At 33.6% G+C, this 23,795-nt stretch overlaps 1 protein-coding gene across 1 annotated transcript in view; it reads right to left on the bottom strand.

Annotated features, from left to right (window-relative positions):
• LOC141483527 (liver carboxylesterase-like) overlaps positions 1-6,032 on the bottom strand; it is a 45,188-nt gene extending 39,156 nt beyond the window's left edge. Inside the window, exon 1 of the mRNA XM_074178204.1 lies at positions 5,818-6,032. Within this exon, the coding sequence (XP_074034305.1) occupies positions 5,818-5,919 (102 nt within the window). The 5' untranslated portion in view covers positions 5,920-6,032. The remainder of the gene's footprint in view (positions 1-5,817) is intronic.
• Positions 6,033-23,795: the final 17,763 nt, after the last annotated feature.

The raw sequence follows: 23,795 nt of genomic DNA, 5'->3' as shown, positions 1-23,795 counted from the left end.
TTTCTACTACTCCATCTGATACAAAAAAAGGGGATGAGAGAATCTTCCAAAGAAAGGAAGGAAGTAATCAATTTGAAACTCTATACATGAATGTGTAGATCATGCAAAGAACTAACTCAATATTCTTTCAGAAATATTCATACACGAACATTTTTGGAAATTCAGAGTCAGTTTATTCTATATGATGAAATTGTCCGATACTTGATGAAAATCCATAACTAACGTATTGAAAAAACACTTTATTGTGAGCTTTTCACTTGAACAAATTTACACAAATGCAACACGTTTTTCGCGATACAATGGCTTCTTCCCAATAAAGTTTTTTTGAAAACGTCAATTTATTCTCTTAAAGCCAACCTGAAATTGTTTTCATGTCCGTTTTTATATAATCGTGAAATTTGTCGAAGTTATCCGAAGATAAATAGTTGTTGTATCTCATCAGAAAATAATTCAACTGATCCCTCCAGAGATGAATTCGTTAACGAGTTAATGTATATCAAAACCGGAGTGGACCAAGGATAGATCCTTGCGGGACTCCAAAGTTTATTTTCCTTAGAAAACTTCATTTATTTTCTATGCGAATATTTTGTTGTTTGTCACTCATATAATTCACAACAACTAAGGATATTCCCTCTAATGACAAAATCGTTCATTTCTCAAATCAATATATTATGATGTATCAAATGCTTTATACAAATCTGAAGACAAGAGGCAACATTTTTTATTATTGTAAATTTCAGTTGAATTCTTGAAATTACATCGGTTGCTGCTGCATCTGTTTCTCTAGACCTGCGAAAACCATACTGATCACACCACAGTCCGTCGTGTATTTCTAATATGTACCACTCTTGGTGGAATCAAATGTGCCAAGTCACTTAAATACTTCCCGTGGAAGTATCTACGGAAGAGATAAAAATCTCCAACCTTTCTTCGATGTTTGAGACTATCAAGGTTAAAAGTCAGGTGGATGGCTTTTTTCTGGATGGAATCTAGCAACTTCAGGATATGTTTGGGGGCAGAGCTCCATACATGAGAACAATATTCCAAAGAAGGTCTGATCTGAGCTTTATAAAGCATAAAAAGTAGCTGGGGTGTGTAGAGTTTTCTGGTTCGGAACAGTGTTCCAAATTTTTCAGAAGCGGCTGTTGCAATTCTAGTGACATGATTTTAACCCCCAACAAAGTTATCGAAGCAGATAGTGGAACCTGACATTATTACATCCGGTTCGGAGACATTTATTTTCTTGGAGAAAACCGATGCCTAGATTTTGGTGTCATTAAATTGAACCTGATTATTTTCACTTCAATTCGAAATTACTCCTAGATCCTCATTGAGATATGCAATCTCCTTCTGCCGGTGAAGATGTGTATCCGCCACCGATGTCCTGGAATCCATATATACTGTCATTAGCAAAGCAATATATTGGATTCTTTTTTTTTAATAAGTCGTTGATATACAATAGAAAGAGGGTTGCGAACAATATAGATCCCTAGGGAATACCAGCGTTGATGGTGAAAGTATTCGATATATATCCGTCGACGGCCACTTGCAGGTTATGTTCTTTCAGGAAGCTGAAAGCCATACACAAAAATGATCCGACAAGCCATAGCTTCGAAATTTGGCCAGCAAACTCTCATGCCACCACGATTAAAACCCCAGAAATATCAAGCGCTACAGCTTGACTCTCCATGTTTCTCGATTGTGTTATTCCAAATATGGGTGACATACGATAGAAGGTCGCCTGTTAATTTTTGTTTCCGAAAGCCATATTGATGATCGCTCAAGTTATTGAAGTTTTCCAAATAGAGTAATGTACTTTATTTGACCATTTTACATACATTTATGGCAAGTCACAAATACAGAAATCCTTGATCAGAGATAAAATTCATCTACTATGAAATATAAGTAAAGAATATAGGTATAAATGAAATCATAAATGTAGGTATGCTGATTTAATATTCCTATATATTATAGAAACAGTGTTGGAGGACAAATCTTTTGATGATAAATTTAAATTTAGTGAGGTTGAGTGACTTCACAGATGAATGAAGATGATTATAAAGATTTGAGTTCAGTGAATTTCTTTGACTGATAGTCAGATTATGTCTAGGCAGTTTCAATGAACTTGCAGACCTCGTTTCATATACATGTCTTTCACTATGTCTTTCAAATTTGTCAACATTTTCATGAATCTCCAGTAACACTTTATAAACATACAGTGTTGGAAGTGGCATAACGCCGAGTTGAAACTAAGATTATTTTCTGAGAATGTACAGTTGAGAATCGCTACTTTCGCACAGGCACCGCTCTGAGAGCGCCTTAAGAATTTTTCAGTAATGCTTGTGTTTTTTTCCTTAGAAACAATACAAATTACAGATATGTCATATCTTAATAGTTGCTTAATGTTATGGCCGACCGTTTCCACATAGAGAGAACTCTTTTTACAAAACACAGACAAAACACCGAAATCTCTTGATCTTTCCGCCTGTCAACAGGACATTTCGATGTTGACAAAAAGAGTTGCCCGCGACTCACAATCTTCAAAATGTTTCTTATTTTGTCAACTCAAGCTTTTGTTTCGTCGAAATCGACAGAGTTACTGTTTTTTGAAGGTGGTTGACAATGTTTCGTGGAGTATTTCATCAGTTCGGACCTCCATTGTCTAATATAATATAAATTGATTTGAAATCCTAAAAAAAATAAAAAGATTAACTGAAAATAACAATTTTATTAAACAAAAAACTGAAATTATAAAGAAATAACATACAAGCTACAACCAAAAAATTGAAATATTAGTAAAAGCTGAAAATTGAAAATATTATTAACAAAAAATTAAAAATGAAAATTAAAAGATTCCAACCAAGTTACGTCACGACGTTTCGATTGTTTTGGTTGTAGTTTGTATGTTATTTATTTAAAATTTCAGTTTTTTGTTTAATAAAATTGTTATTTTCGGTTAATCTATTTATTTTTTGCAGGGATTTCAAATCAGTTCATATTATATTAGACAATGGAAGTCCGAAACGATGAAATACTCCACGAAACATTGTCAACCACCTTCAAACAAACGTTGAACGTACGGACCCGGAACCAGCGACTTATTCCGAAGATATGAGAAGACTATGGTCAAGCTTACCAAAGAAGAAACTCACCTCAGCTTCTTGTGCAGAGCTAGAGAAAACAACATCAGGAAGTGGGGAAAGTTGGTGAAGTAACAATACCCAAATGCAGAATGAGAACACAACAACGATGAAGCCACCGTCATCAACATGAGTTCCCACCCGCTCACGGACGTAGAGGAATCTTTGTTGAGGAAAGGTCTAAACTTCGCCATTGCACCAACATCTGTGCAATGGAAATGATTACTGCAGTAGAATCCACCAGTTTCCTTATTGATCAGATCGAGGCAGAAGAATCCAGATGGAAAATCAGACAACAGCTAGATCGAGAACCAGTTCCAATTTCTAACGTCAACAATGAAGAACGAAGAGTCCTGAACGGGCTACGTGAAGACAACACCATCAAAATCTTACCTGCAGATAAGGGAAACTCTACTGTTGTGATGGATACTGATATCTACGAACAGAAGATTGATGAGGTGATTCAGAAAGGAAAATACACGAAGATCGTAAGAGACCCAACTGCATCAATTGAAAGGAAGTTGTACCAGACTTTGAAAAAACACCAAGTATATTTTTCGGAAAAAGAGAGATCATCGCTAACACCGCACCACAGTAAGCCTCATCACTTGTATGGACTATCCAAAATCCACAAAAAGGATACTCCGTTCAGACCGATCATCAGCTCCAGAGATTCAGCCACTCAGAACTTATTCAGATTTTTACTACCAATAATCGAACCATTGCAAGGTAAAACATCTTTCGTGAAAAATTCAAGGCATTTTGTTGAACTACTAGGGGAAATCGAAGTCAAAGAGCAGAATCAACTGATAAGTTTCGACGTGGAAAGCCTCTACATCAACGTTCCTGTCGAAGAAGCACTTCAAATCATCCGAAGATAGGATGGGGACCTGAAAGGTAGAACAAACTAACCGATACAAGTAATCATGGAATTACTAGGATGATGTGTACGAAACTGCCACTTTCAACTGAAGGGCGAAACCCGAGAAAACAGCTCATCATATATATGTGAGATACGCAAACGACACCTTCATAATATGGAACCATGGTAATGCAGAACTAGAAACTTTCTTGACGCACATCAACAACGTAAGTTCTTCCATCACTTTCACAATGGAGAAGGAAGTCCACAACGAATTGCTTTTCTTAGACGTATTGGTGAAGAGGACCGAAATTGAATGGAAAACATCTGTAAACCCACTCACGAGGAACAGTATCTGAACCAGAAATCCAACCACCATCAATAGACTGAGAGAGAAATCATCAAGACTCTACTAGACTATGCTTTCTGGCTCTGTAATACAAAGGAAGGTCTCGAAAAGGAACTGAGCATCATCAAAAACGACCTTCAACGGAATGGTTACTCCTGAGTGATGATGGAAAAGGCTTCAGCTCCACATAGCAAGAGCTCCACATGGAAGAGAAGCCATCAGAACCAGTACTTGTACTTCCCTATATCAGAGGATTATCGAAAAGGATAAGAAGGATTGAATGCAAGTATAACATCAGGACCTGCTTCAGATCTGGGAACACCATCCGTAGCAGCCTCACGAAAACCAGGCCACCAAACGCTAACTGCGATTCCAAGAATTGCATTTACCGAATACCTTGCGAGTGCGGGGATTCATTCATCGGTGAAACTAAGAGGCCATTGAAAGTTCGCATTACTGAGCACAAGAAACACACACAGCGAAGAGAAACGAGCAAATCCGGAATAGCAGAGCATGTTTGGACTCATCAACATAATATCAAGTGGGCTCAAGCTGAAATCATTCACAAAGAGGAACACTGGTTTAGGAGAAAATTCAAAGAAGCCGCGTATATGTAGCCCAACAACGCATTCAGTCAAGCCAGCGTGGAGATACGTAACATATGGAAACCACTAATCAAGCGAAAAACGACCAACTCCCGCCAATGGGTCATCTAGCGCTAAAACCAATGAAGCGGAGAGAGGAAAGGGAGAATAGGTCAAAGCACTCGAATGACCTATAAATATTCAGATTTCGGAGGACGATTGTGGATACTAACAATCGAAACGTCTTGACGTAACTTGGTTTGTAATCTTTTGATTTTTATTTATGATTTTTTGTTGATAATATTTTCAATTTTCAGTTTTTACTAATATTTCAATTTTTTAGTTGCAGCTTGTTTGTTATTCCTTCATAATTTCAGTTTTTTGTTTAATGGAATTGTTATTTTCGGTTATTCTTTTAAATTTTTTTTTCAGGGATGTCAAATCAACTTATATTATATTAGACAATAGAAGTCCGAACTGATGAAATATGGTTTTTTGTGGTTTTATCAGTTTGGTGGAAATCCGCCTTAATATCCACTCTCCTAGTTTCGCCATATTTTGAATAATCGTCGGAAAATAATTACTATTTTATCAAATATGGAATATGTATACATGTAATCGAAAATCCTTCTTGCTATGGATCATTCATTTCCCGGCAAGTATTTGTCATATACTACAGTGTAAAAAGTTTTCGAAAAATTAATGTATGTTACGAGTCTCATTCGAAATATTCACTTTCTGAACTGACAACAAAATAGTTCACATCTTACATGATGATTCGTTCGAAACTTCTGGAAGTTTCTCAGTTTATATTTTATATCTATCTCATCTACAACGAAGATCTATCCATTTATGAAGAATGTGACTGGGAAAAATACTTACATTTTCAAAATAAGGAAACTTGGAACTATCTAGCTTTGATTTTATCCAATACGCTAAAATTCCCAAGCAGAGACCGGAATAAATATGAAGTTTTTTACTCATATTCGTACTTCACTATCACTCAACTAGGCACTAACAAACGAATAATTGAACTATCGCATGTTAAGTTACATTGAGAACGTGTTATCTTTCAACCATTATGAAGTTGATTTTAATTTCAAAAAGGCACCTGATTAGTAGCCCGATATAAGCTGAGTCTTGATGAGCACTTTTCATTTCTAACCAGTTGTATATGGATTATTATAATGACGAGCCAACATATTCGAAAAAAATCACATAAAAAATGTTAAGTGTGTAGCACGTGGAAAACAATATATACTTGATTCTATGAAAATCAAAATTGTGTGGAAAATACCCACAATATTGACATTTTTCGATAAATGATGACAAAAATAATAAAAATTATTTCAAAGTATGATTTCCACTGCGTTTTGAAAAAAGTTTCATCACCAATATTCCATATTCCAATGATATTTTTGAGAGTATCATAACTGAGCCAGTTCACAAATAATTATGTCACTTATGGTATTTCAAGAGAAGTGATATACAGGTACTATAATGATATATTGTTTTGCTGACGATAGCATACTTGTCTCGTCATTTCATTTGGATTTCAAGACATCCGCTGCTGATACACATATTCACGGGCAGCAGGAGATTGCATATCTATTTTTTGATTGGTGTGAAACTAACAAGATTCAATTCAATGCCAGGTTCAATTCGACCCAGGCATCGGTTATCTCTAAAAATATAAATGTCTCTGAACCAGATATAACAATGTCAAGACAGACAATTCAGCTTTCTGCTTCGATAAGTTTGTTAAAATGGACACCAATATGTCTTGGCTGCTTTTCAAAAGCTTGGGATACTGTTCCGAACCAGAAAACTATACACACATCCGCAACTTTTGATGCTTTATAAAGCTCAGATCAGACCTTCTTTGGAGTATTGTTCTCATATATGGACCTCCGCTGCTAAGCATACCCTGAAGCTGCTGGATTCCATCCAAAAAGAGCCATCCGTCTAATTGAACACGCGAACATCATTTGCAACCTTGATAGTCTGAATATCGAGAGGGACTGTGGCTTCTCATCGTTTTGGGGTTCAACTCAGTACACCTCGAACTACATTATTCAAGAACTCTTTCATTTGGAGAACTGCGTTTATGTAGAATAAACTTTCTGAGAAGGTTCTCCCAGCAATTCAAATCCAATGTGAATCGTTAACTTCGCACAGGCACCGTTTTTAGGGCGCCTAAAAGATGTTTTTTCTATAGTACTTTTCTTTTGTCCTTAAAAAACAATATATCAGGAAGTGCTTTTTGTGTATCCCATACCACACTATCTCTGTCCTGCGCATTTGGAAAAGCAATTTCGGGAAGTTTATTCTTTAAAGCCACCGTCTACCAACTGAAAGAGTCCTTGAAACGCGATGAGCAGTAGCATTGTGTCGCGTACTGCTGAAAAATATCGCTCTAGGTGGGATCCAAACAGCTCAGTATATCGAACAGTTTCCGTGAAGGTATCTACAGATAAGAGATAAATTTCCAACATTTCTTCTATGTCCCAGGCAATTGAGGTTGCTTGTGATATTCAGGTCTTCCTTCAAGGAATTTTTTGATTTTTTCTAAAAAAATCTAGTGGCCCAGGGTATGCTTAGAAGTAAAGCTCCATGTATGTGACCAATTTTCCAAACCAATGTAGTATTCAGAATTTGTTCCTTGTAGCAGTGGCAGAGCACGGATGGAGAATCCTCCTTCTAAAACACTTTCTTGTCACCCAAAGTTCAAATATCGTCATATGACAATCTCGGGATTCCTTGAACACAGGATGGAGATACAATATTACCATATCACGTATTATCCTGGAGAATATATGGAAAAATCCTGAAAACGCAACGCCGTGATTTTACTTGGCATGTTATTCAATGAAATCTGGATATCCTTCGGAAACATATCCCAGAGAAAGCCTGACATCAACCTCGGGATGAGATGGGTATCTGTTATTCATTATGACGTGCATAATAATTCTATTGTGATATCCTTCAGACTGTAGATACTCATGGGTGAGTGTAGGAGAATTCCTGAGGAACCACGGGATAATGAAATGGGGATTTATTGAGAAAACTATTTGTTTTATCCTCGAGAAATGATGTCTTATTTTGAAAGCGATATCAAACAACACAATATCAATCCTTATCAAATTGAGTACCTCAAATACATTGTGCATTCAATATAGATCAATATGGTCGTTTAAAGCATGTAATCTAAATGAATATTTTCGAAGATATTACAGGTATAAAATGCAGGGACATAGCGGTTGCGGCGGACACTTGCCGCCGCAAAAATTATCCGATAGCAAACGACTGGTCTATAGTTATTTGAAAGATTTTTCTTGCCCTTTTTGGGAATAGGCTGAACGTGAGCAATCTTCCAACAAGAAGGAAAAACCCCTTTCTTGTAAGACAGGTTGAGAAGTCTGCAAAATACTGGTGCCAGTTGATTGGCGCACTTTTCAAGTATATATATATATATTTATATATATATATATATATATATATATATATATATATATATAGTGTGACTACGCCACTGGATTTGTGGATAATATTCCCTTAAAATCATTCATTTGAGTGTAGGTTACGAGAAGTGTATTCTAGAATAACAGAAAATTAAAAATTCATTTTCAAGTTATGCAGTACTTAGTACATTCTTCCGCATAGCCGCTAAAATCAAATTGATTTAAAGCATGGAAATCATTTATTCAATAATAAAACAGAGAGCAGGACAAAAATTGTTCCCTGTAAATTCTTCATAACTCAGCTAAAACAATCTTTTAGAGGAGATATCAATAATTTGAGGAAGCTGAACTCATTATGCAAAGGTTTTATAATAAATCAACAGTAGGCTGTGATTTTGACAGTTAATCATAAATAAAATAATAGTTGTTAGTTACGTGCACTTAATAATGGCTTTGCAATTATCATTAGAAGAAAGAATTGAAATTGTGAGAATTTCTGGGGACAATTATCATAGTGAAAGAGAAGCAGCTAGGATATTTAATCACAGACATCCAAATCGACTTCCCATTGACAGAAGCACCGTCAGTAAAATTAACAAAACATTTAAAGAAACCGGTGCAGTCAGCAAACATATTTTAAAAAATAATCACCGAAGAAGAAATTTAAACGAAGGTGCTGTTTTAGATTATTTTAGAAACCACCCAAACAGAAGTTTACGAGTCGCCAGTTTGGATTTAAACTTACCGAGAGAGACTATTCGACGATGTCTTAAAAAAAACAAAATGAGAGCATTTAAACCTAAATTTCTTCACTCTTTAAAGGCAGGTAATGAAGTGAAACGTATGGAATTTTGTTTGTGGGCACAAGGCGAGTACCTGAATACAAGAAATTTTTTAAACTGCATAATGTTTAGTGATGAAGCTTCTTTCAGCACCAATGGGGTAGTTTCATCGCAAAATGCTCGGTATTGGGCTACGGAAAATCCGCACTGGATCATAAATTGTAAAAGTCAATATTCCGAAAAAGTTAACGTTTGGTGTGGTATAGTACAAAATAGAATAATAGGTTCATATTTTTTTGATGGAAACATAAACGGGCAAAATTTTTTGGAATTTCTAAATAACCAATTATCGGACGAAATAGATGAAATGCCTCTTGCGGAACAAGTAAATTTATATTTTCAGCTCGACGGCTGTTCCGTGCACAATTCGAGGATTGTTAAAGAGTGGCTAAATAACCAGTTTCCAGATCATTGGATAGGACGAGGTAGTGACTTAATTGAATGGCCACCTAGATCGCCTGATCTAACAATATTAGACTTTTTTCTGTGGGGTATTCTGACACAAAAAGTATACAGAACAAGACCAACGAATCGAGCTGAACTCATGCAAAGGATACGACAAGCTTGTGCCGAAATTACAGTTCAACAAATAAGAAATAGTGTAAACAATATTCGGAAGAGATACGATAAATGTATTGAACTTAATGGAGGTTTGGTAGAAGCCACAAAAATTTGAATGTTTAGTTTTAAATCAATGTTTATTTTAGTATCAGTTTTTTCTTAATGGCAATTAATAGTTGAATAAATACTTTGTATGACCATTAATACTTCAAGATTCTATCAAGATTTGGTAAAAGCGCAATTGGGAGATCCCATGACATGAGATTCTGAACTTGGTCTACTACTGCGTAACTTGAAAATGAACTTTTAATTTTCTGTTATTCAATTATTCAATTTTTATTTTAATTTTCACTTCTCGTAACCTACACTCAAATGAATGATTTTAAGGGAATATTATCCACAAATCCAGTGGCGTAGTCAGATTTTTATTACAAAACGCTTGCACCACAAATCTCTCACATTACCATATTTTCAGGAGTTATAACTGTAGAACGCATTGAGCTGTTGACTTCGGATTTTCACTGTACAAACTCACTGGTGTTCTACTTGGTGATGACAGTGTTGTCAGATCTCAAATATGTCTATAATCTGAATAAAAATTACAAACAAATACTTTGTTTCCAAAATTGAAGTTGTTGTAACTTCGTTGTTAACAAATATTTTTTAATGAAAATTTGACAGTTTTGATTTATAACGACTACGAATCCAGTGGTGTAGTCAAATTTAAAAACAAAAATTGCCTAATAAACTTTTGCCGTTTTTGACAAACAAAAAAAACCATAGAGTGCCTTGGAAATGAAACTAAAATTGTGAAAGTTAGTGTCAAGATACAGTTTTTCATGCCTAATATTTCAATAAAAAAAAAATTGAGATTGATTGAAAAATGCACATTCTACAGGGGTGGTTCCATTTTAAATGGGTCACACTGTATATATATATATATATATATATATATATATATATATATATATATATATATATATATATAACAAAAAATATAAATCTGAATACATCCTGTAATATTAACACAGTATAAATCCCCATAGTAAACGATAATAAAAAATTTGAAAAAGTATTTCACATTATTCAATGTCAAAAAGTTGTCATTTTGATGTTGAAGATGTTCTAATCAGACCGAATCCCCGAAAAACTACTATTCTATATATATATATATATATATATATATTGATATTGATAGTCTTAGCAAAATTTACACGTACCTACTGAAATATTCATATATTTTTTACATACAAGATATATAATCTTATTATTGTAGTTGTCCTGACGAAGGTGTGAAATAAACCGAATATATATATATATATATATATATATATATATATATATATATATATATATAACAAATATAATATATATATATATATATATATAATCGACTGTGGAGTGTCCCACTTCACAGTCGATTTTCTGGAAAAGGTACCACCGACTATTCCCACACCAGAATCCACAATCCCAAAAATTACATTAAAATACAAAAATTACATTATATATATATATATATATATATATATATATATATATATATATATATACATATATATCAGAATAATTAGTGACTGGATTAATTATAAATCGGTTAGATTCGTGAGGTTGCAGTCAATAGCTGGGCTGTTACAAAGAAAACTCTTTGTTATATGTCAAGCTTTCGGTATATTTCACACCTTCGTCAGGACAACTACAATAATAAGATTATATGTCTTGTAAAAAATATATAAATATGGAGAACTTACTAACTTGAGAATAAAATATAAAATGGTTCAAAAACAGATAGAAAAACATTAAATAATCACAGTTGATAAAAATTTGGCTGACAATGTCAAGTGGGAAAATTCTGAATGATACTCGAATTACTAGATCTTTTATTTTCTTTATCATATTTCAGTAGGTACGTGTAAATTTTGCTAAGACTATCAATATCAGTTCGTTTATTCATTGAATGTTCTTCGTTATTAATATGTATCATTTCCAAAAATATTCTTTTAGTTGTATTGGTTTCTCTATCTAAAATATTTGGATTTTCAAAATTCATTTTATGATCCTCCGAATTAACATGTTCTGTTAATGCACAAGAATTAACATTTCGTCTACAGTCGCTCTTATGTGTGAAGTGATACGACTACTTAGAGGTCTAGATGTTTGTCCTATATATGTTTTAGAGCAATCCATACTAAATTGGATTTTTGTTTATTTGAAATTGGAGCTTTTAGTTTACTGTATAATTTAGATATAGAAGTGACATTTGTTTTAGATATTTTGAGGTTATTATTTCGGAATACATTAAGTGATTTTGGTGTCAATTCTTGAATATATGGGATATATATTGACTGCAACCTCACGAATCAAATCGATTTATATATATATATATATATATATATATATATATATATATATATATATATATATATATATATATATATATACAGTGTGACCCATTTAAAATGGAACCACCCCTGTAGAATGTGCATTTTTCAATCAATCTCAATTTTTTTTTATTGAAATATTAAGCATGAAAAACTGTATCTTGACACTAACTTTCACAATTTTAGTTTCATTTCCAAGGCACTCTATGGTTTTTTTTGTTTGTCAAAAACGGCAAAAGTTTATTAGGCAATTTTTGTTTTCAAATTTGACTACACCACTGGATTCGTAGTCGTTATAAATCAAAACTGTCAAATTTTCATTAAAAAATATTTGTTAACAACGAAGTTACAACAACTTCAATTTTGGAAACAAAGTATTTGTTTGTAATTTTTATTCAGATTATAGACATATTTGAGATCTGACAACACTGTCATCACCAAGTAGAACACCAGTGAATTTGTACAGTGAAAATCCGAAGTCAACAGCTCAATGCGTTCTACAGTTATAACTCCTGAAAATATGGTAATGTGAGAGATTTGTGGTGCAAGCGTTTTGTAATAAAAATCTGACTACGCCACTGGATTTGTGGATAATATTCCCTTAAAATCATTCATTTGAGTGTAGGTTACGAGAAGTGAAAATTAAAATAAAAATTGAATAATTGAATAACAGAAAATTAAAAGTTCATTTTCAAGTTACGCAGTAGTAGACCAAGTTCAGAATCTCATGTCATGGGATCTCCCAATTGCGCTTTTACTAAATCTTGATAGAATCTTGAAGTATTAATGGTCATACTTGTAAGCTTTTTGGAAGTTTCCCAATAATAAATAATAGTACTTTTGTAACAGCGCACCTGAAAAATCACATTTTATAAGATTCTGAACTTACTCTACCTTCTTCTATAGCTGATGAAAACAAAATGTATACAAACAAGTTTCAAAGTATTTATTCAACAATTAATTGCCATTAAGAAAAAACTGATACTAAAATAAACATTGATTTAAAATTAACATTCAAATTTTTGTGGATTCTACCAAACCTCCATTAAGTTCAATACATTTATCGTATCTCTTCCGAATATTGTTTACACTATTTCTTATTTGTTGAACTGTAATTTCGGCACAAGCTTGTCGTATCCTTTGCATGAGTTCAGCTCGATTCGTTGGTCTTGTTCTGTATACTTTTTGTGTCAGAATACCCCACAGAAAAAAGTCTAATATTGTTAGATCAGGCGATCTAGATGGCCATTCAATTAAGTCACTACCTCGTCCTATCCAATGATTTGGAAACTGGTTATTTAGCCACTCTTTAACAATCCTCGAATTGTGCACGGAACAGCCGTCGAGCTGAAAATACTAAATCTTGATAGAATCTTGAAGTATTAATGGTCATACTTGTAAGCTTTTTGGAAGTTTCCCAATAATAAATAATAGTACTTTTGTAACAGCGCACCTGAAAAATCACATTTTATGAGATTCTGAACTTACTCTACCTTCTTCTATAGCTGATGAAAACAAAATGTATACAAACAAGTTTCAAAGTATTTATTCAACAATTAATTGCCATTAAGAAAAAACTGATACTAAAATAAACATTGATTTAAAATTAACATTCAATATTTTGTGGATTCTACCAAACCTCCATTAAGTTCAATACATTTATCGTATCTCTTCTGAATATTGTTTACACTATTTCTTATTTGTTGAACTGTAATTTCGGCACAAGCTTGTCGTATCCTTTGCATGAGTTCAGCTCGATTCGTTGGTCTTGTTCTGTATACTTTTTGTGTCAGAATACCCCACAGAAAAAAGTCTAATATTGTTAGATCAGGCGATCTAGGTGGCCATTCAATTAAGTCACTACCTCGTCCTATCCAATGATTTGGAAACTGGTTATTTAGCCACTCTTTAACAATCCTCGAATTGTGCACGGAACAGCCGTCGAGCTGAAAATATAAATTTACTTGTTCCGCAAGAGGCATTTCATCTATTTCGTCCGATAATGGGTTATTTAGAAATTCCAAAAAATTTTGCCCGTTTATGTTTCCATCAAAAAAATATGGACCTATTATTCTATTTTGTACTATACCACACCAAACGTTAACTTTTTCGGAATATTGACTTTTACAATTTAGCGTAGCCCAATACCGAGCATTTTGCGATGAAACTACCCCATTGGTGCTGAAAGAAGCTTCATCACTAAACATTATGCAGTTTAAAAAATTTCTTGTATTCAGGTACTCGCCTTGTGCCCACAAACAAAATTCCATACGTTTCACTTCATTACCTGCCTTTAAAGAGTGAAGAAATTTAGGTTTAAATGCTCTCATTTTGTTTTGTTTAAGACATCGTCGAATAGTCTCTCTCGGTAAGTTTAAATCCAAACTGGCGACTCGTAAACTTCTGTTTGGGTGGTTTCTAAAATAATCTAAAACAGCACCTTCGTTTAAATTTCTTCTTCGGTGATTATTTTTTAAAATATGTTTGCTGACTGCACCGGTTTCTTTAAATGTTTTGTTAATTTTACTGACGGTGCTTCTGTCAATGGGAAGTCGATTTGGATGTCTGTGATTAAATATCCTAGCTGCTTCTCTTTCACTATGATAATTGTCCCCAGAAATTCTCACAATTTCAATTCTTTCTTCTAATGATAATTGCAAAGCCATTATTAAATGCACGTAACTAACAACTATTATTTTATTTATGATTAACTGTCAAAATCACAGCCTACTGTTGATTTATAATAAAACCTTTGCATAATGAGTTCAGCTTCCTCAAATTATTGATATCTCCTCTAAAAGATTGTTTTAGCTGAGTTATGAAGAATTTACAGGGAACAATTTTTGTCCTGCTCTCTGTTTTATTATTGAATAAATGATTTCCATGCTTTAAATCAATTTGATTTTAGCGGCTATGCGGAAGAATGTACCAAGTACTGCATAACTTGAAAATGAATTTTTAATTTTCTGTTATTCTAGAATACACTTCTCGTAACCTACACTCAAATAAATGATTTTAAGGGAATATTATCCACAAATCCAGTGGCGTAGTCAGATTTTTATTACAAAACGCTTGCACCACAAATCCCTCACATTACCATATTTTCAGGAGTTATAACTGTAGAACGCATTGAGCTGTTGACTTCGGATTTTCACTGTACAAATTCACTGGTGTTCTACTTGGTGATGACAGTGTTGTCAGATCTCAAATATGTCTATAATCTGAATAAAAATTACAAACAAATACTTTGTTTCCAAAATTGAAGTTGTTGTAACTTCGTTGTTAACAAATATTTTTTAATGAAAATTTGACAGTTTTGATTTATAACGACTACGAATCCAGTGGTGTAGTCAAATTTGAAAACAAAAATTGCCTAATAAACTTTTGCCGTTTTTGACAAACAAAAAAAACCATAGAGTGCCTTGGAAATGAAACTAAAATTGTGAAAGTTAGTGTCAAGATACAGTTTTTCATGCTTAATATTTCAATAAAAAAAAATTGAGATTGATTGAAAAATGCACATTCTACAGGGGTGGTTCCATTTTAAATGGGTCACACTGTATATATATATATATATATATATATATATATATATATATACATGCTACAGATCATGTACACGGAACGTCAATGTCTTTTCATCAAACAGATGCTCTTCTATCACAGTTACTGAAAAGCAACATGAAAATATTATTACTGGGGAAGCTGCTGACTCTCTTGCAATGGAGGGTGCTGCAAGCGGCTTCATCGAACCAGAACCTGTCATGGCAAGAAGAGTTATGGACTTCTGGCAGAATCTTCCTGGATTGACTCACTCCAAGGCGTTTATGCTTGATTCCAAACAGTTGTTAGACTACAGTAGGAATGAACTACGATGTCTAACAGGCCTTCTTACAGGTCACTGTCATTTGAATCATCACATGGAGAGACTTGGACTGTCGAAAGACAGTGTGTGTCGCCTGTGTCTGGGTTTATTTGGCCGAGGGTGAATAGGTGTGAGCCACAATAAACCCTTATGAGTTGCGGTGGAGGGTCGAATAGAACCATTCACTTTAGACCTACCTACCTACCTACCCTTACAATTCAGTTCATTCTCGATCACGACTCAATCTTTGAAATCATTGCTTTTTAGACGGTTTTTTTGAGGTTATATAGCTGCTTGTTGACAAGCAGAAAAGGTGGAAAATATCTCTGGACCTTCATATGAGATACAAGGCGGCTTATTCATTCGAATGGTGAACTGTTAGTTGAAAGGAAAAGTTCATCCATTGAATGTATTCAAGAGCAAGGATCACGAATGAGTACTTCGTAGAGAAGATTTCTTTTTTTATTCTTTGATTATTTTAAATATTACTGAAGTTTTTTCCCAACACCAAATCATTATTTTTCATACCCCTCACCAAATAATCGAAACATGTGTCGAGGTGTTAAAAATAACGATTTGGTGTTGGGAAAAAACTACAGTGATATTCATTGCTACACCAAAGGTTCCAAACAGTACATCATAAGTACGATTATTTTACTTATTTTTATTACAAAAGCAATAATAATAATAATCATAACAGTCATGATTAATAATGAATATTATGAAGTATTTTCCCAACACCAAATCGTTTGTTTTTAACACATCGACACGTGTTTCGATCACCAAGTGATCATCTTCAAAGAGGAAGATTAGTTTATATCTTGAATATTACTTTTGATCTTCCTCTTTGAAGATGATCACTTGGAGATCGAAACACGTGTCGAGGTGTTAAAAACAAAGATTTGGTGTTGGGAAAAAACTCCATAATATTTATTATTAGTCATGACTGTTATGATTATTATTATTATTACTTTTGTAATTACTACACCAAAGGTTTCAAACAGTGCATCATAAGTATATAATTCATAATGACAGTAGTAATAGTAATAGTTATGATAGTGTTGTTGGAATGCCAATAAGGCCAATATCTCTTTCCTAGTGAAGGGATAGGTATATTCCTCTATACTTTTTGTTACTCTTGCAAGAGCCCCCAATTATATAAGGTAGGGTCCAGTATCAATGTAGTGAGTTGTCTATATTGTTTTCATATAGTAATATATATTTGATAACTCTTAACAATTCATTTTCTTTGTCGAGCAGGAAACTGATGATTAGTTGATATTAGTGGTTTTTGTTTTAACAGCAAGGGCTTCAAAAACCACTTGGCGCTCAAATTATTTCATCAAAATTGTAATAAGTGTGTTAAAATATTTAGTAACCCACGGCCCCACCAGAGCAGGCACATTATCTTCCCCACCCTTCAAATACGTTCCAAAACCTGGAAATTAACATACATACAGGTTGGACGTGATATCAATGATATCAAATATTAAGTCGTGATCGAGAATGAACTGAATCGTAAGGATAACACGGTTATGAAAAAATGTTTACCTCTGAGTGTCGAGTCTCCTAGCACATCAAAGACGCTTTTTCCAACATAGTCTAATCAACAAGTTCAAAAACATGAAAAATAGAGATGAAGGTTCTGAAAATATGAGCGATAGCTCATTCGATTCGGAATCACCTCTAGAAAAATGTTTTTGAAGGATTTTGGTGCAGGTAAAAAACTGCAATTGTTATTTACGAAATAAGATTTAAAAAAATGGTATTTAGTTTTTCGTTAATAACTCAAAAAATATTGATATTTAAGCAATTTTAAAAAAGCTCTTTAAAGAGGAGGAAATTTCCGATAAAAAAGTCCCGACTCCCGAAACTCTTTCTCCATTATTTATAATTTTAATTTGATTTTGAAAATAAGGTTCCGCGCGACTGTTACGACATGCGCGCGCTGCCGTAAAAGAAATAATTTTTTATACCATAAAATGTTTTTTTTCAATTTGAAAAAATTCTAGAACCTTCTTAACACTTGAATGAATGGAGTCCCGTAGAAAAAAAAAGTGTTATCACCATTATTCAAAAAATTATTCAATTGTTAACTAACGAATTTTTTCCCAATCTCCGTTGGCATAAATAATGGTATAAAAGGTATAAATAATTGGCCTATAATTTTTAAACTTCGTGGAGACCTTTTGATATATATTCCATACGATCCTGCGATAAAAGTTCATAAAAATTTATTGATTTAGTAATTATGATTTTTTATAACTATTGCAAAATGAAATATCTAAAAACAGCTATGTCTGTTTTCACATCAAACAATGTCAGTTATTAACATAGGATATGAATTTTTTAGGTAATTTGTTTATTGAATTGTTTTAAACAAATAGAGAAATTCAATATTTTTGAAAAAATTTTTTTTGCTATTTTGTTGTCTGGAAATAATTGTGATTTTTTAATGAAAAATTTCTTGATTTTAATTTTTAATTGTTTAATATCGATTTTTTTTATATTTCGATTGTTTAAATAATTGGTTAAGAAATAATTTTTTTATGAAATTTCATGAAATTCATGAACAACAATGTGCGATGAACTTTTGTTTGAAGGTGATTGACAATGTTTCGTGATGAATTTCACTAGTTCGGACTTCCATTGTCTACTATATAAAATGATTTGAAATCCCTGAAACAAATAAAAAAGAATAGCGGAAAATAACAATTATATTAAGCAACAATAAACCTGAAATGAAATGATAGTGAAATAACCTACAAGTCAAAATATAATAATTGAATAAATAAAAATTAAAGGAATGAAAAAGAAAATGATAAAAAAGTGTAGAGATTCCAAGTACGTTAGTTCACGACGTTTCGATTGTTGGTATCTACAATCGTCTTCGGGTGATGACTGGACTGATTCCTCCGAGAGATGACTATTTTATAGGTCGTTGAAATACTTTCACTTTCTCTGCTTTCCATTTTCCGCTTCACTGATGCCGTGAGAGATGACCGTTTTGGCGGGAGTTGGCTATTTTTCGTTTGATGATGGGTTTTCATATGTTTCGTATTTCTACGCTGGCCTGGCTGAATACGTTGTTGGACAACATGTATGCGGCTTCCCAAGCTGAGATCTTGTACAGAGAGGAACATTGGTTTAGGAGAAAATTTAAGTTGCAGTTGAGAAATTCTTGTGAGATTCATCATAATATATTCTTGTGTGGAACGAGAAAGAAGTGTCTCGCGTGTTTTGGGTGGTTTCCGAAATTTCAAAGAAAATAAATCTTTGTACTACTTTGTGAAAAATATCATGTACAAAAAATATATTGGTTAGTGTCAGTAAAATTATTTTATGAAATAAAAGTATGCCTTGTGGTTTGTTTATATAGGTCTTCAAGTAGTAGCTGTATAGACTTTTTAGATTTTTTTGAAGATTGGTGTGATAATACAATTTGTGATGTAAACTGTAATGTGATCATTACAGGTGATTTCGAAATAGACTGGCTCTCAAGTTGAACATATAGTAATAGGTTAAGAAATTTTATTTATGACATAGGTCTCAAAAACATGATTGGTGAATGTACTCGTCCTACAAATTCTGGTGGTTCAATCATTGCCTTAATACTAACAAATGATGAAAATATTATAACAAAAATCCTAGATACACCCAGAATAACAGATTATTTTATAATAATCATCAACTATATACATGCTAATCATAAGCGAGAGATGAAGCAAATAAAAAGCCGAGGAAGGAACATTGAATTTTAAAAAATAATACAAAACTAGCAGAGGTGAATTGGAACTTTGATAAATATGATAAATATGATAATATATATATGATAAATATAGGTACTTTCAGAAAAAACTTGTGGATATTTTGGATGAAGTTGCACCTAAGAAAAATATAATAATATATCCAAAATTCAAAGTGTGGTGGAACGAATGTGTTGCCGAAGCTACAAGAAAGAGAGACAGTAGTTATAAAATGTTTGTGAGAACTTCAAGCCTAGAACACAGGGAACAATATGAACAAAATCGAAATGTAGCTGTACAAACAATAAGGCGCGAAAAAAAGCTTTATTATAAAAATGCAATTATGGAGAATAGGAGTAGACCTAATGATATGTGGAGAATATTGAAAGAAATGTTACCCAAAACCGAAAACACGTGTGTTTTAAATGAAATGCAAATTTCCGAACAGGAAACTATCAAAGATATCTGTGATATACACAACGCTATGAACATAATTGAAAATATTGACAAAAGTATGCCAAAATACCCTGTCACAACTCGGAATTATAACTCTCAATTGGAAGAATTTTGGATGGTTTGATTACATGGAGTTAAAGAATATTATTTTTTCAATGCCCAATAAAAGTAGTATCGACGACATAAATATGTTGTTCATTAAATATTGTTTTGATAATATTGCAGAACCGTTGCTGAACCTTGTTAATACTTCACCAGAGACTAGTATGTTTCCAAATGAATTGAAAATAGCAACAATAATTCCACTGCCAAAGGTATCTAATTCTAATAAAGCTTCCGATTTAAGACCAATAAATACATTATTTCTCGAGGATAAAAATAATAATTTTCGTAATAAATCCCAATTTCATTATCCCGTGGTTTCTCAGGGATTCTCGTACACAATCCCCTGAGTATCAACAGTCTACAGGATATCACATCAGAATTATTATGCACGTCATAATGAGAAACAGATCCCCACCTCATCCCGAAAATGATGTCAGACTTTCTCTCGGATATATTTCCGAAGGATATCCAGATTCCATTAAATAACGTGCCAAGTAAAATCACGGCGTTGCGTTTTCAGGATTTTTCCATGTATTCACCAGGATAATACGTGATATGGTGATATATTATCTCCATTCTGTGTTCAAGGAATCCCGAAATTGTCATATGACGATATTTCAACTTTGGGTGACAAGAAAGAGTTTTAGAAGAAGGATTCTCCATCCGTGCTCTCCCCCTGCTACAAGGAACAAATTCTGAATACTATATTGGTTTGGAAATTTGATTACATACATGGAGCTTTTCTTCTAAGCATACCCTGGAGCCACTATTTTTTTTTTAGAAAAATTTAGTTTTCTTGAAGGAAGACCTCTTTTCTCTAGACACCTTCACGGAAACTGTTCGATTGACTGCGCTTTTTGGATCCCACCTAGAGCGACATTTTTCAGTAGTACGCCACAGAATGCTACTGCTCATCGCTTTTCAAGGACTCTTTCAGTTGGTAAACGGTGGCTTTATAGAATAAATTTCCCGAAATTGCTTTTCCAAACGCGCAGGACAGAGATAGTGTGGTATGGGACACACAAAACGCACTTCTTGATATATTGTTTTTTAAGGACAAAACAAAAGCACTAGAGAAACATCTTTTAGGCGCCCTAAAAACGGTGCCTGTGCGAAGTTAACGATCCACATTGGAATTAAATCGCTGGGAGAACGGTCTCAGAAAGTTCATTCTACATAAACGCAGTTCTCCAAATGAAAGAGTTCTTGAATAATGTAGTTCGAAGTTTACTGAGTTGAACCCCAAAACGATGAGAAGCCACAGTCCCTCTCGATATTCAAACTATCAAGGTTGATAGTGATGTTCGCGTGTTCAATCAGGCGGATGGCTCTTTTTTGGATGAAATCCAGCAGTTGTCATCTGCAAAACAATATATTGTGTATACTGTATAGTACCTGTATATCACTTCTCTTGAAATATCATAAGTGACATATAATCATTTGTGAACTGGCTCAGTTATGATACTCTCTCGAAAATATCATTGGAATATTGTTGATGAAGCTTTTTTTAAAAACGCAGTGGAAATCATACTTTGAAATAATTTTTATTATTTTTGTCATCATTTATCAAAAAATGTCAATATTGCAGGTATTTTCCACACAATTTTGATTTTCCTAGAATCAAGTATATACATATATTGTTTTCCACGTGCTACACACTTAACATTTTTTATGTGATTTTTTCGAATATGTTGGCTCGTCATTATAATAATCCATATACAACTGGTTAGAAATGAAAAGTGCTCACCAAGACTCAGCTTATATCGGGCTACTAATCAGGTGCCTTTTTGAAATTAAAATCAACTTCATAATGGTTGAAAGATAACACGTTTTCAATGTAACTCAACATGCGATAGTTCAATTCTCCGTTGGGTAGAGCAGATATTAAGTCGGATTTCCACCAAACTGACAAAACCACAAAAAAACAGCAACTGTGTCATTTTGAAGATTGTGAGTTGCGGGCAACTGTTTTTGTCAACAACGAAATGTCCTGTTGACAGGCGGAATGATCAAGAGATTTTCGTGTTTTGTAAACAGAGTTCTCTCTATGTGGAAACCGTAACAACAAGCCGTAACAACAAGCACCTGTTAAGATATGACATATCTGTAATTTGTATTGTTTTTAAGGACAAAATACAAGCATCACAGAAAAATCCTTAAGGCGCTCTCACATTGTATTTGAATTGCTGAAGATCAAGTCCATTTGGAAAAACGTTCTTAGGAAGTTTATTCCACATGAAAAAAGTTCTCCAGATAGAACAGTTCTTAGATAGTGAAGTTCGATGTATACTGAGTTGAACCTCGAAACGATGAGCAGCCACATTCCGTCGCGTATTTATGATATGTACCGCTCTTGGTGTAATCAAATGTGCCAAGTCACTTAAACACTTCCCGTGAAAGTATCTATGGGAGAGAGGCAAATCTCCTTTTTTCGATGTTCCAGGCTATTAAGGTTACAGGTGATGTTCGCGTCTTCAATCAGGTGGATGGTTCTTTTCTGGATGGAATCCAGAAACTCAGGGTATGTTTTGGGGACAGAGCTCCAGACATGAGAATAATACTTCAAAGTAAGTCTGATCTGAGCTTTATAAAGTATCAAGAGTTGCTGAGGTGTGTACAGTTTTTCATTGTGCCAAAACATATTGGTGTCCATTTCAACTCTCAACATACTTATCGAAGCAGAAAGCTGAATTGTCTGACGTAACATTATTATATTCGGTTCGGAGACATCTATCTTCTTGGAGAAAACCGATGCCTGGGTTTTTGTGGCAATGAATTGAACCTGGTTACTTCGAAATCACTTCTACATCCTCATTAAGATATGTAACCTCCTGCTGCCGGTGAAGATGTGCCTCCGTAGCCGATGTCCAGGAATCCAAATGGAATGAGACAAGTGTGCTGTCGTCAGAAAAGCAAAATATTGAATTCTTGGTTTTTTCAATAAGTCGTTGATATACAATAGAAAGAAGGTTGGGAATAAAATGGATCTCTGTGGAACACCAGCGTGGATGGTGAAAGTAATCGAGATATATCCATCGACGGCCACTTACATGAAACGTTCTTTCAGGAAGCTGGGGAGCCATACAGAAAAATTATCTGATCAACAATTTTCGTTTCCAATACGTTTCTCAGTTTTTTAATTGTGCATTCTCAGAAAATGATCTCAGTTCCATTAATTCCTATCTCACTATTTATCAAATCTGCCATAATTTCATCCGTTCCATAATATATTCATCTGCTTTATAATGATCTCATCTGGTATCTTGATTTTTTTCGCTTTCGCTCTTTTCGATCAAAAGGTTCGATTATAAAAAATCCCAGATCATTATAAAAACATATTCTAGAGATGAAAAGATGAAAACTGTTTGTGTAAACTAATTTTGTCTTTTTGGTGAAAATCGAGTTTGTTTTCGAAACTAAAACAAGTTTTTTTTTTCGCAAGCGAG

Source organism: Leptinotarsa decemlineata, unplaced genomic scaffold (assembly GCF_025532065.1).
Source record: "Leptinotarsa decemlineata unplaced genomic scaffold, Ldec_3_MD MMD2_tig00003736_RagTag_RagTag, whole genome shotgun sequence".
In the NCBI taxonomy this organism is placed as follows: domain Eukaryota; kingdom Metazoa; phylum Arthropoda; class Insecta; order Coleoptera; family Chrysomelidae; genus Leptinotarsa; species Leptinotarsa decemlineata.
This window is presented reverse-complemented; position numbering and strand designations above follow the sequence as displayed.